The 13894-nt window shown below is 37.5% G+C and overlaps 2 protein-coding genes and 1 long non-coding RNA gene across 5 annotated transcripts; all 3 read left to right on the plus strand.

Annotated features, from left to right (window-relative positions):
- Positions 1 to 276: 276 nt before the first annotated feature.
- Positions 277 to 3540, plus strand: LOC139190442 (uncharacterized). Its single transcript, XR_011574681.1, has 3 exons — positions 277 to 705; positions 802 to 937; positions 3371 to 3540. It is a non-coding gene; the product is annotated as an uncharacterized lncRNA (long non-coding RNA).
- A 730-nt stretch (positions 3541 to 4270) lies between these two features.
- LOC103453419 (CASP-like protein 5B3) lies at positions 4271 to 8874 on the plus strand. 3 transcript variants are annotated; one of them, XM_008392963.4, is made up of 4 exons: positions 5538 to 6027; positions 6527 to 6659; positions 6766 to 6906; positions 8007 to 8874. In XM_008392963.4, the coding sequence occupies exons 1-4, from the start codon at positions 5897 to 5899 to the stop codon at positions 8043 to 8045; spliced, it is 444 nt and encodes a 147-aa protein (XP_008391185.1). In that variant the 5' UTR covers positions 5538 to 5896; the 3' UTR covers positions 8046 to 8874. The 3 variants fall into 3 exon arrangements, with proteins under 3 accessions (XP_008391184.1, XP_008391185.1, XP_070666850.1); XM_070810749.1 differs by lacking the exon at positions 8007 to 8874 and adding an exon at positions 7551 to 7745; XM_008392962.4 differs by lacking the exon at positions 8007 to 8874 and having other exon boundaries at positions 4271 to 6027; positions 6766 to 7231.
- A 992-nt stretch (positions 8875 to 9866) lies between these two features.
- Positions 9867 to 12630, plus strand: LOC103453424 (WAT1-related protein At4g08300-like). The gene is made up of 7 exons (XM_008392968.4): positions 9867 to 10282; positions 10488 to 10550; positions 10657 to 10773; positions 10849 to 11080; positions 11423 to 11581; positions 11792 to 11943; positions 12100 to 12630. The coding sequence occupies exons 1-7, from the start codon at positions 9996 to 9998 to the stop codon at positions 12275 to 12277; spliced, it is 1188 nt and encodes a 395-aa protein (XP_008391190.3). The 5' UTR covers positions 9867 to 9995; the 3' UTR covers positions 12278 to 12630.
- The last annotated feature ends 1264 nt before the right edge of the window (positions 12631 to 13894 follow it).

A 13894-nucleotide genomic window follows, 5' to 3' on the forward strand; every position in this document is an offset into this window, starting at 1 on the left:
TGAAAAACTAAAAACTAAACTTTATCATTAAAAGTGTGTTGGATAACCGTTTAGTTTTCATTAGCATTAGGAGTATCAATTGTTCAAACTCCGCTGGACTTTTGACTAGATTTCCTAAATATGACCAGACGATACGTACATGTATTTAATATAATTACCATCTTGATGGTTCGATATTGGTCTTCTATTTTATTCACATAAATTATATTCGACGGTTAGATAATCGTTGCTCTTCTATCAGCTCGATTTTGAGTAACCTGATTAATGATTATGTAGGCTTCAAATTTCAGCATCTTTCGGTGGATACATTGAAGCACTGATGATTTTTGTTATTTTATAAAATTGATTCAAAGAAATTCAACTGCAATGCGAAATTTCATCCAGTTATAGTGGAACACAAAATTATAACATTTTAAGACAAAAATGCCCCACTCCCATTGTCTATTTGCTCAGATCTTAACCGCTCCGTCTCCTTCTTCTTCCTCCTCCCTTCCATCCGAGCCCTAGTTGACATCTCTCAATATTCAGAAAATGGGGAAGCCATCCAAAGGCAAGAAATTTGAGAATTTGGGGAAGGGAATGGTCACCCCCGTTTAAATCGCCTTCATCGTCGACCAATACCTCTGCGACAACAACTACTTGGTAACCCACTCTCTTTTCAGAACCGAAGCTTCATCCCTCATTGCCAAATCGCCGATTCGAGAGGTACCCACTTGGTTTTTCCTGACGATTTGTTCAAAATCGGTCTGAAAGATTTCTTATTTGTTTGATTTGGGATTTGGGTTTTTCTGTTTTTTACAGGGGCCGAAGAGTTTGCTAAGCGTGATGAACACTTACAATGCCGGCGGAAGCCCCGCAGTCTCTACACCTTCGGCTGTGGCTCTGAAGCCAATGCTTATGCCCACTTCGTCTCACCCGTCTAATGGGTCTGCTGCAGGTACAATCCTAAGCCTCCCCGTCTGGCTGTTTGCTTTGTGTTTGAAAAATTGCTTGAATGAATTGAGAAATCTTGTGGAAGTTGCATGTTTGGTGAGCTTATATGCTTCAACTTGAACTCGTAGATTATACATTTATTTTCCTTAACTAGTTATTGAACCATTGATGGCTACAATATACAATTGCAGGTAATATCTTATTGTTTTTGTTTGTGTTTGAGAAATTTGTTGCATTCATTGAGAATATAATGAAAGTTGTATGACTTTTGAGAGCTTAGATGCTTCTGTTCGTGGCAGGAATTTCCGTGGGGAATGCTTCCTGGCCGACGAGCACACAGCTCCCCGAGAGGTTGGCGCCGGTTGATGCTTTTCTGTCAGGCTTCTGCTTTGCTGGCGAGCTTTGTCGGGCAAGGCCTGTCGGGCAAGGCTCGTCGGGTAAGGCTGAAAGAGAAGGACATAATTAACTTTGAAAGGTGCCTTTGTGAGGCCTTAGGTGTAGGCCTTGAGGCTCACGATCAAGATTAACTTTGATTTGCTCAGGCGTGCCACTACCATCTTCAGCATGGTAGATGTAGAACGGATGTTTGAGTTTTAATTATATGTGTTCGAGAGACTATGTTAGTTATTGACAGGTGCCTTTGTAAGGCCTTAGGTGTAGGCCTTGAGGCTTCCCGTAAGTAACTAACTTAGTACTCAAACACATAAGGTTCCTTTTGTGAGTTATATGGTTCTTATAACCATTATACTTCTGATTACCTGAGCTCAAAGAGCAGAATGTATCCAAATAGGTGCCTTTGTGGGGCCTTGAATAGGCCTTGAAGCTTCCCATCAGAACCCCTTCTATACTCAATGTTCTTGCCCGAGAAATAGGATGAATTCAAATAGGTGCCTTTGTGAGGCCTTAGGTGTAGGCCTTGAGGCTTCCTATCAGAATTCATCCCGTACTCGAATGTTATATGGTCATCATAATATAACAGAAATAAAACCAAGTGATAGGTCGATTACTTGCGCCCCAAGTAACTTCGGACTTCTTGTTATCAAAGCTTGTAGTGGATGGGTTAAGTCCACATCAAGTTCTTTTTTATGCCTTGAGGCCAAGGACTTTTAGGGTGATCAAATCTTATATGCCCGAAGGCTTAGAACTTAGATCTGGCTTGAATTGTGAAGACATATTCAAATCGGATTCAAGCGCTGAGAGAGTCTTTTAAAAGCCATATCACTAGAAATAACTTGGATATAATTTGAAGTATACAACATATTGCTAGGCTAATGAATGAAAAGACAAAAACAAAGGAGGTCGGACAAGGTTTAACCTTGTCGGGCAAGGCTGATCGTCTTGCAACTTCCTATCTTTATGGGTTAACAGAAGGTTTGAAAGCTTGGAAAAGCGGTTGAGAAATGAGTTTACAGAAACAAAATCGATAATACAGCAGGCGTTGAGCAGGGTAGCAGAGCTATTACAAAGGGTTTATCCCGAAAGGGATGAAGGCTTGGGCTGACTACAGCTTTGTTTTGAAGGCAAATCTGGCTTTTGAGCAGAGTTTGTGCTTTTGTTTGTTTGTTTGAGTGTCTCTGATTCTGACCTCTCTTCCTCCTTTTATAGACACCTTGGTTTGGCCTCATGTAGCAGCAACCTTGCCCGAATGCAGTTTGAAGGGTAGTGACTCATCAGCTATTTTACTTGTACTGCCATTTAAAAGTACTTTTTGGGCTGATTAGCTGGCTGGTCTATACCACTTGGCCTTTGGGTAGGTGAGCAAGTGGTCTGCATGGCCTGCACCTAGTCAGAAACGGGCTTTTCCTGTCTTCTGGACTTCGGCTGGGTTTTGACTGGGCCTTCGGGTTCCTCTCCCTTTTAGGCTGTTCTTTGGGCCAACTTCCCTCGAGCCCAAAGTTTAAGTTTTGATCCAAGCAGCTTCAATTATCTGACTCTTTCTGAGAATGACTATTAGGCTGACATGGTACTGGAATTCTTGTTGTGTTAACAACTCAACAACTTAAGAGTTGATGTATCATTAGATAATGCATGGTGCACTGCTATTTTATTAGCTTGAAAGATAGGAATTGTATTCTTTAGCATTACACAATGGGTTTAGTATGGATGTTGAAGTGATTGATGTCGAAGGAATGGTGATATCGTGGAATGGTGAAGAAATGATTGGCTTCGATCATTATACAATGCTCGCGCTCAATGGGTACTTGTATATTTCCGAGATTCCTTTTTTGCTGCTATCTCCCAATCAAGAGTACGATGGCTCCTTTTTTGAAGGCTATGTGAAACAACAGACCACATTACCATTGTTCTTTAGGCAATATGAAAGAGCTTTGGAGAACTGGTTTGAAAGGGAAATGGAAGCAAACTTTTCTGATTGTGATTTGTGTAGTTTTTCTGTTTTATTATTACTCACCAATTCTCTTTGCTTTTCGTTTTATAGGTCTCCATGCATGTTGTTGCAGCACATTAGGTCTGTTGGGATTGTAGGGATATAAGTTAGTTGGTTAGTAGCTTATGAGTGAAGCAAAGAATACTTGTATAAATAACAAACACCCCTCTCTTTCTCTGTAATTCATTCATTGTTCAAGGAATACAATCTTTAGTCATTCACTTTCTCTCTCTAAATTCTCTGTCATTATTTTTCGTTTTGCTTCTTCTGCAATCTCCAAAAGCTAATCATGGTATTGTTATGTGTTCAAATATGAACAAGTTCAAAAAAAAAAAATGCCCCGTCCAGTCCCACGCATAAACATTGTACCAAACAACCGACAGAACATGGGTAAATTAGTCATTCAATCTTTTGGTTTCGTTCCGTCCAATGCGTACCAAACACAGAACGGAACAACCGTCCTATTCCGTCCTGCGCGTACCAAACATAACACGGAACCTCCGTTTCGTCTCGTCTGCATACCAAACGGTACCCAAATGACAGATTAGTTCTATTGCACCGGACAAGACCAACGGTCCAAAGGGTGAAACTTCGGATATTGTATTGTTATAGCTGAATAAAGGTAACGATTACAACATTGTGGATTTCCACGTACAAACACAGCGATTCCTTGTTATGTATATTATAGCCAAAGTCATAATAATCATTAAGTTTAGAGAAAATTTGATTATTATTTCGTTTTTATTTTGTATTTTTATTATAAAGAAAGGAGAGACGAAGAATAGTGGGGAATTGGGAAATAAATAAAAAGGAAAGAAAAATAAATAAAATCTCAGGTGAAAATAATTTAAAAGGTTTTTAGTTTTTCCTTGGTGCTTCTTTATCTGTAACTCAAAGCTAGAAAAAATAAAAACTAAAATTGAAATAAATAGGGTTTAGAATGCTGAACTTTTGAACTTGAAGTTTGATGGAGCTTTTTAGTTATTGATCTTTGAATTAAAACTGTATTAAGAGTTAGGACTGACACCACTAGCGTAACAATCTATATAATTTCTTAACTTTGTTAGCTCAATCTTTTTCGTTTGCAATTTTTCAGCTTTGGTAACCAATCGTGGAGAATTTTAAAGTTTGAAATGTCATCAAAATCTAAAGTTGAATGACTAATATAGCTACCATCCAAAGATTAATAACTACAAAACTTCATCAAACCTCGACTTCAACATCTTCATCTAGCACGTTGTATTAAAAAACTAAAAACTAAAAAAAAAAATTAGGTACCGAACAATGATCATCCAGTTGGATTTTGGACCGTTTGACTTTTTTCTTGGTCTGGTTCAGGGGAATTGATGCTCACCCTTACTGAATTCTCATAGTTTAGAGAACAATTTACATCATATTAAAGTACTATCATTTAATTTTCAGTTTTATTTCGGTTTTATACACCATCACTCATAGAAGTAAAACTCAATAGTTTTTGGCAAAGCTAAACATATGACGACATACCATTTTTCTTTCTTGGTACGTACCATTAGTAATCTAAAAAAATTTACAGTTTGATATAAGAAATCTAATAAATACTTACAACAATTAGATCTTGCATAAAACATGTACACTGTGTAGCCACACACATGCGATAAGTTACTAAAGTGTACGTGTAATGTAAGCCCTGGTTTGGTACTGAGGTGATTTTGAAAAAAAACTGGTATCAAAAAAATCTGGAAGCTTTTTTGTGTTTGGTAAACATTCAACTTAAGCTTTTTTTTCACAGTTTTGGGTGAAAAGCCAAAAATAAGAAGCTGCAAAATCCAACATTGAAAAACCGGTTTTTTTTCACATCTGTTTTATATAAAAGTTTACCAAACACTACAATACTGCTTTTTTTTTTTTCAAAAGCATTTTTACAAAAAAGTTTACCAAACACTCTACTGCTTTATTTCACAGCTGTTTATTTTCACAGTACAGCAGAAACAACTTTTTTTAAAGTACAACAATACCAAACCAGAACTAACTCTCTCTAGATTAGAAAAATACATTTGCTCACTTGGTAAGCATCACTAATGCACTGTTTATTGTTAGATGTGTTTAAATTTAGATTTAGTAGGCCAGGTGGCATGGTCTGGTGACATCATATGTGGTTGAAGTTACGCGCCACTTGGCGCGTCCGGAGGAAACGGAGGAAACAATCAATTTTAATGTTATGGTGGAGCAGGCCAGATTTGCCCACGCTATTTGACCGCAAGCATGTTGGTTGGGGGAGAAGTTGGGAATCCCAGTTTTGTTCAGCTCTTTTTCTTGATTCATTCACTTCATCTCTCTCTTTCCCTTTTCTCTGTTGTAAATTGCAGTCCAAGTTCTTCACTTTCCACAACAATCAAACTTACCCAGTTGGAATTTACCTCCAATTATTTTCTGGGTAGCAGAGATTTGGGTTCCTGAAAGAAAAGGAATAGTGGGTTGGTGAGCTTTCTTCTTATTGTTTTTTGGGTGATGAGTTTTTTATGTAAAGGAAAGATGGGGTTTTTTCTCTGACCCAGTAAGAATCTGATACTTTTTCTGGGTTTTGAGAGGAATAATCAAATGAGGGATTTTCCTGGGACTCCTGGGACTTTGACTGGTCTTCTTCTCAGGATTTCCCAATGCGTCTTTGCTGCCGGGTCCATTGCTTCCATGGCCACCACTGCCAGCTTCTTCAATTTCACTGCTTTCTGGTATTTTGCTTTCCTGACTCACTGATTTCTTATTAGATTTTATTGCAGATGATTCTGGCTATACTGTAGTGTTTAACTGAACAGGATTGACACACTTTCGGGATATGCAAGCATTTAAATGTAAGCAGAAGGAATTGGGAAGTTCCTCTGCAGAAGTTGAAACTCTGCTGAAATTTTGATTAGATTTGATAAAATATGACTTGATAATTCAATTAGCAATATTAGAATTTGGAACTAGCAAATGTGCTGGGCAGTGATCTTCATTGGCCTTGTTGAATTGGTTGCTATCACCTCGATTTTGCATAACTCAACTATATAGGTTTCAGATTTCAGCTTCTTTTGGTTGATAGATTTAAGCACCGATGAGTTTCTAATGCCATATAATTGATTCACTACTACTTTACTGGAATGCCAATTTCATCCATTTATGACGCATCACAAGCCATTTCTTGAACCGAAAGATGTCCGATATTGGTTTAAGAGAATGCTGATTTTGCAGCTACCTGATTGCTTCAATGGGTCTGCAACTGATCTGGAGTTTGGTACTTGCATTGCTTGATGCATATTCCTTGGTGAAAAAGAAGGTCCTCCACAACCCTGTATTGGTTAGCCTCTTTGTTGTTGGAGACTGGGTCAGTCTCTATAAATCTCTGACTTCGTTTTACTCTTACATGAAATCTGTGTTCCTACTTTATAGCCCTTGCCGTTTAACAGCTTACTCGTTTAATGTTTCAACAGGTTACAGCAACATTGTCTCTTGCAGCAGCTTCGGCCTCAGCGGGCGTAACCGTGTTGTACTTTAGTGATCTGAATGACTGCAATTACGGAAGGGAATGCCAAAAATACCAGATGGCAGTTGGTTTGGCGTACCTGAGCTGGGTAACAATCGCAATTTCTTCTCTGATTATGCTCTGGCTATTGGCAGCATGTTAGATCTCTTGTGTTTGTATAGGCCTTAGGACTTGTTTGATCTCATTGTATTTCTTCTTGTCATACATATTTCATTTTTCCTTTACAACCAAAACAAGAAATTTCAGTGTCGATAGAAAAGGAAACAAACTTGATAGTGCATAGCGGTAGAATACTCGAATATTACTTTTATTCTGTGGAGATAGATCAGTTGGAAAAGAGTTGTAACAACTGGAACTGTAGAATTGTTACATGTACTTGTATAGAGTTGAATTATAAGCAAAGGGAATTACTACTTTTTCTGTTGAAGTTGTAAAAATTGATGATGATCTGGATAGTGAATACAAAAAAGGTTTATGCACATGTGTCTGATTTATCAACAAGGAGAGAGAGAGAGAGAGAGAGAGAGAGGCTAGGATGGATTTTGCATTCATAAATTATATACAAAAAAAATTAACTTTTTTCTGTATTATTGGTGAGGCATCTTGCTGGTACATATTAATTTGCTTTTAATACAAGAAAAAAAAAAAAAAACAGATGCTAGTCTTGTGCAGTTTTTGTACATGCTTCAGGGAACATTATTGGATGGGTTCTTTTCTTTTCTTTCAAAACAGCAAGTTGCATAGTAAGCATAACGCAGTGCCATCTACCATTCTACTTTGAGTGGTCCTCGCCTCACTCCTCATGCTCATGTGTCTACTTGATGCTCCTCCTCTGTCCGAATCCCACTGGATGTATGCTAATTATTTTATGCCGAAACCAAATCCACATGAACTCTTAGCTCACTGGAAATTATGTCCATTTATGGTATTATATTTTTGGGAGTTTTAACGAAAAGCCCACGATACTGTTCACTTTAACGAAAAATCACATTTTTACACTAAAAGGTCAAACCTGTTACTATTCACTTTACCCTTTATTTTGTTCTTATCATTAAAACTCAAAGTTTTCAAACCTTTTTCATTAGTTTTCCTTATATTTTTTAGAGAAGTCTGCTTTAATTTTGCCTGTGTTTGAGCAAAGAAACACTTGATTTGGGTCATTGATATTGGTAACATGAATTATGCTAGGGATGGTTGCCCTTGGTGCGAATGACTCCCAATCATTGATACAAGTGTAGATCCAACTGCATCAATGGCTAGGAACCTGGGAGTCATATACATGCATGGACGACTCGCCCAAGCATTCCTCTTGTATGTCTTTTGCAGGTGTATTTAGTGGTTTTGGCAAAATCCTTGGTGTTCTCTTGATATTGGAGCATATACTGTGGCTGTTGACTACTTGGTTGTTAGATTTTTGGCAGAACTTTCGGTTTTCATTCATTAATTGTATATTATATATCGGAACATAATAAAGTTTTGACAGATGTTGTGGGATAAGTGGCAGCAAGAGAAGTATCATTTGAAATTGCATCAAGAAGCAAAATGATTACAAAAAAAGTAAGTGGAAGCAGAGATTGTTGGGTTAGTTGTTGGATAGGGTCCACTGTCAGTGGCAGGTGAAAGTATGCTATCAGCCTATCAGCCACTACTTTAACCCATTTGTCTGTCCAAAATTAGATTCAGAGGCTATAATTAATCATGACCGGCAGAAGCTACTCAACAAAATGATTCCCACATTGGAAGAAGTATAATGTATGTAAATCTGAAAGATGAATGTAGCAAGTGTTGTCTCTTTCATTGTGTGGTCCTGTCCCGTGGAATAGTGAATGGGAAGTTGTGTTTGATACCAGACATAGTTGTGGTGGTGGCCTGGTGGGGCTTGGGTTGAGCACTTGAGCTCAGCGGAAGAGAAAACTATTCTTTCAAGATGCGGTGATGGTGGACTGGTGGGGTTTACTTTACGAATAGTCTGTTTAAATAACTTATATGAAATGAGTTTACAGTCATTGTATCGTTTGATCTAATAAAACAATGACATGTGTCATGTTCTACTAAATCAATGATCCGTTCCACGTCCCCATCTTCTAAGCTTTTTCATACCAAGAACAAGAAAAACTCACCTCTCATGTTATACCCTACCAACCTCGTCATATGAAGTCATAGATATCAAATGAATTTAAGCAGGATGTATCTTTATACTCGTGTACAAGAGTCTTGCCCAGTCGCAATAGTTGAAATGGGGCTCGTGGAAGTAATAGTGGTACGGAAGATGAATGGTTAAAATTGAAAAGAGAAGATCTAATAATTATGAAATCACATCTAATGACTAAAATACCATAGCACTTAGTGCTACATTGAAGTCACATATTTTCTTGACGAGTGACATTGGGAATATATAGAATAGCAACTTCTTAGTTTAACATTCTCGTTCTATCTTTAGGATTCTCTTCTCATTTCTCAGAATGAAGAATATTGCGTAATAATCCAAACCATCTATCTTATAAGTGACCATTTTAAGATTAATTTTGCGTGATACCAACCAAATCCAAAATCGTTTAGTCATCTATCCAAGACAAACCATGCCAATGTGTTATACAAATATCTGACAACGTTAATCGAAGGTTAAGCGACTTATGATTTTGTTGATATTTTTATTAAACGGGTAGATTAGAAAGTAGGCGAATTCGATCGTCATGCAACATGGTAGAATAAAAATGAGAGCCAAAAAGGTCCAAGAAGGTCGTAGCATCCCTAGAAAATATGTATAATATGTATAGGTAACCAATTTAATTGATAAAGAAATACATGATGATCATTGCAATAAAATCTTCATTGCTAATCCAATTCTCTAATGGTTCGCTAAGATAAATGATGCAGGAGTCATTTTCCGAGTGGATGCCATGAAATCAATCGGCAGACAAATTGCTAATTTGGCAGAAGAGACTACACACAGATTGATGATAAATTCTATAAATAAAAATCTTCTCTAATTGAAAGTTAACATTATAATCATCAAAGAATATTGGATATACTTATTGGGATCGAATATCTTCTGCTATTCCACTTATCTATTCTATGAATGAAGCCAGAAGATTAATGAAGAACCTAATACTGTCAACATGAAACAAGAATCAAGACTTAACTATTCCATCATGCCCTATATGAACGTATACATGCATGATGTGCTCCTCCAGCTTGTCTAGAACTGAAATAGAAGAAGGAAGAAAGGCGGCCGGACAACCGGAGGAGGTTATGGCACACGAGTTACGTAGTAGTAACCTTATGGGACTTTACAGGAAGTTCAAGCCACACCTCCTCATGATTTTAGCCCAGATGGGGTATACATTTCTGTATTTTATCACAGAAGCGTCCTTCAATCATGGGATGAACCCTCACGTCTACATAACTTATCGACATATTGTGTCCGGCGTAGTGATGCTCCCTTTTGCTTATTTTCTTGAAAGGTATCAATATTGTGTATAAAGCTGCATTTGTACTTGAATAGGGCAACATTCTTTAGTCTAATAGCCTAACAACATAATATGTCAGACGGTCTAGTAAGAGATACTTCCTGATTCTTGAAACATGTTCATGTGTGACTCAAAGATTTCTACATATTGTCAATCATGTCCTGCGGTTATCTATTGATCTTTGATTCTTCACCTGCAGAACAGAGAGACCGAAGCTCACTTTTGCACTTTTCTTGGAACTTTTTTTACTCTCTCTATTGGGGTAAGGACATGTAGAATTAGAACCCATATATGCTTCTGATGAAGGGACAAATCAAAGCACTAACTAAGCTCTTTTTTTTTTTCTTCTCTCTTTCCAATGTTTGCAGGGTGGGCTTGACATTAAACATGTACTTTGCAAGCTTAAGATACACCTCTCCGACCTTCCTTGCATCAATGGTCAACACCATAGCGTCCCTAACCTTTGTAATTGCAATTGTACTGAGGTTAGTACACCTACTTATCCGTAAATCCAGGCATTAATTTACATTTTATCCTTAATAAGTTACGTTTTTATTCAGGTTGGAGGCTCTTGACCTTCGAAAACCTAGAGGGTTAGCAAAAGTTCTGGGTACCCTAATGTCCTTAGCGGGTGTGATGACCATGACATTGTACAAGGGGCCTATTATCAAAAATTTGTGGCCTGCACTAATCCATGTTGAAGGCAAATCCTCCATCCATGAGAACTGGTTAAAGGGTTCAATTCTAACTGTTGCAAGTTGCATAACATGGTCGGCATGGTACATCATGCAGGTTTCACCCCTTACTCAAAAGTAAACTTACAAATGTATATTGAATTGTTATCTAACGAACTAATGAAGTTAACTGAAGGTGAGATGTTATTGTCACTCCAAAAAAGGTGTAGTTAACTGATGAATATGTGACCGAGTGCACATATTGATCGCTATCTCAACCCTCTCAACCACCTCGACACAACATTCACCAGTTAACTGCAACTTTTATTTGTGGTTAACCCACATTACAGAATTCCTGCATATAAGTGAGACTAAATATAGAATTTCTGATAATTTACATTGGTGATGTTGGCATGTAATTTATACAAATAATTTTCTGAAAAGAATAAGATTATTGTAGGCAATCACATTGAGAAGATATCCTGCACAACTATCATTGACTACATGGATGAGCTTTATAGGGGCAGCACAATCAGCTGTCTTCACCGTGTGTATAGAACATAGACGAGCTGCTTGGACAATCGGATTCAACGTTGACCTCTGGTCGATATTATATGCTGTAAGTATCGGGATTTTCTGAAAATGACGGTGAAACTACAACCCATTTTGTAACCATTTTGGTTTTTAGTTTTCACTGTTTTAGATGGATGCAAGATTCGAGGGAGGTGGAAGAAATATGCGCGAAATGCTACCTACATAAAATGACAAATAAAAACTTAAAACGAAATAGTTATTGGTAGCACTCTTCTAATGTGGTGGCGTATCGCAGGGAGTGGTGTGCTCAGGTCTAATAATCTTCATTCAACTATGGTGCACAGAAGAGAAAGGGCCAGTTTTTGTGACCATGTTTAATCCTGTATCAACAATTTTGGTGGCTGTTTTAGCTTACTTTGTCCTCGGTGAAAGACTTTATGCTGGCAGGTAATTTCTTTTTCGTATTACATCATCCAATCTAATATGATTTTGCTGATAACTTTGTATGATGCACATTATTGAGCCACATTATGTGACCGTAACACCGCCATGTTGTGTTACCAATCCTAGATTAATCTAAAATTTCGTGTGTGGTTTGTTCAGCATAGTAGGGGCGTTCATTGTCATCCTTGGTCTATACTTGCTGTTATGGGGAAAAGAAGGTGATGAAGTTTACGTCAAGGCGGAAGAGTCATCTTATCAGACAAAGTATGAAGAGCATAAAGATAATGGCGTACAGATCACCTCAGCTAACAAAAATGTGCAGCATGGTGAACCATAAGGATAAGATTGGATCCTTCCCTGGAATCCATCGAGACGGAAATCACGAATCAAAATTCGAACATAATAAAAACTAAAAGAAGAAGATGAAGGTGACAAAGAAAAGCTAGTTGAGTGACAAATATGAGAGCAAGAGAATGAAGTCTGCTTTAACCTTGGTTATAGCTAGAGATAAATTCGTGATTGTTTCCGTGGGATGAGGCTGCACATCTTTTAGCCCTTCATGATCTAAAATCTAAATTTTGATGATTTAATTTGGATTGAAGAAGCACTCTTTAATGTGATTATGTAACCAGTTGTAATTCCCAATGTTATCAGAACTTTTCTTCTAATAAGAAACTAGCATCTTACCCACGCTTGTGACAATTAACTCTTGATTGTTTTAGCCTTTATGCTTTTTAATATTTTATTGTTTATGGTGTTTTGAGATAAAACTAATGGACTTGGATTCTCTACCCTCCCATTTCGGTGCCCTTCCCGTGCCCTCCTGTTTTGTGTGGTCACAGTTAATCCATGCTAACATTTTATATTGTTTTTTATAAAAATAATAAGACAAAAAAAATAGTAATATAAAATATTGACGTGGCTTAACCGTGACCACACAAACAGGAGGGCACGGGGAGGACACCGAATTGGGAGGGCAGAGAATCCAAGTCCAAAACTAATTGGCCCTCTCACTTTATACATATAGATAAATAAAATAAAATAAAGTCTTCATTGCTATTCTGTATTCTATGGTGCAAAGTTCATATTCCAAAAGGATGCAATGGCATACATGATACCTAAGCAAGTAGAATTTCACACAAATCCTGCTTCTTTTCCCAGAAAACAATTAAAAAACATAATGATAGTAAGTCAAATTGTTATAAGAACTTAATCAAGAACATGATACCATCAACACAAACAAGAATCAAGACTGAACTATATGAGTACATGCAAGATGTGCTCCTCCAGCTTGTCAAGTATTGAAAAGAGAAGGAAGAAGAGGGAACAACCGGCCGGAGGTGGTTATGGCATGGGAGGAAGTTCGTAACCTCGGAAAAGTTTACGTGAAGTTCAAGCCACACATCCTCATGGTTTTACCTCAGGTGGCCTTTACATTTTTATATTTTCTCACAGAAGCTTCCTTCAATCATGGGCTGATCAAGTCTACATTACTTATCGACACATCGCATCAGCCTTAGTGATGTTCCCTTTTGCCTATGTTCTTGAAAGGTATATATATAAAGCTACATTTGTACTTAATTATAGGGGAACTTTCTTTTCCATATATATACTTGTTTTGTTTACATCACGACCAGTTCAACATTTCTACATATTGTTTACAACGTGACATGTTAGACTATTTGGTAATAGAAGAACATTTTTCTACACCAATCACGATGACTTTTGATTTTTGTTTCTCCTCCTACAGGAAAGAGAGACCAAAGCTCACATTTGCTCTTTTCTTGGAACCTTTTGTTCTGTCTCTTCTTGGGTAAGGACGTTCAGATTTTAGAACCCATATCTTCTCATCATAAGGAATATATAAAAGGCTAATTTCATGCGTTGTCTTCAATTGTTGCAGGATAGGTTTGACTTTAAACATGTACTTTGCGAGCTTAAGATACACCTCACC

This window comes from Malus domestica, chromosome 13, assembly GCF_042453785.1.
Source record: "Malus domestica chromosome 13, GDT2T_hap1".
NCBI classification, from domain to species: Eukaryota; Viridiplantae; Streptophyta; class Magnoliopsida; order Rosales; family Rosaceae; genus Malus; species Malus domestica.

What these genes read in the sequence shown, in the direction of transcription:
- LOC103453419 (XM_008392962.4), top strand. Translation starts at nt 5,897, where the DNA reads ATGAGGGATTTTCCTGGGACTCCTGGGACTTTGACTGGTCTTCTTCTC. An exon ending in TTCAATTTCACTGCTTTCTG is followed by an intron (nt 6,028 to 6,526) that starts GTATTTTGCTTT and finishes CTGATTTTGCAG; the next exon opens with CTACCTGATTGCTTCAATGG. An exon ending in TCTTTGTTGTTGGAGACTGG is followed by an intron (nt 6,660 to 6,765) that starts GTCAGTCTCTAT and finishes ATGTTTCAACAG; the next exon opens with GTTACAGCAACATTGTCTCT.
- LOC103453424 (XM_008392968.4), top strand. Translation starts at nt 9,996, where the DNA reads ATGATGTGCTCCTCCAGCTTGTCTAGAACTGAAATAGAAGAAGGAAGA. An exon ending in CGGCATGGTACATCATGCAG is followed by an intron (nt 11,081 to 11,422) that starts GTTTCACCCCTT and finishes AGATTATTGTAG; the next exon opens with GCAATCACATTGAGAAGATA. An exon ending in TCTGGTCGATATTATATGCT is followed by an intron (nt 11,582 to 11,791) that starts GTAAGTATCGGG and finishes GGCGTATCGCAG; the next exon opens with GGAGTGGTGTGCTCAGGTCT.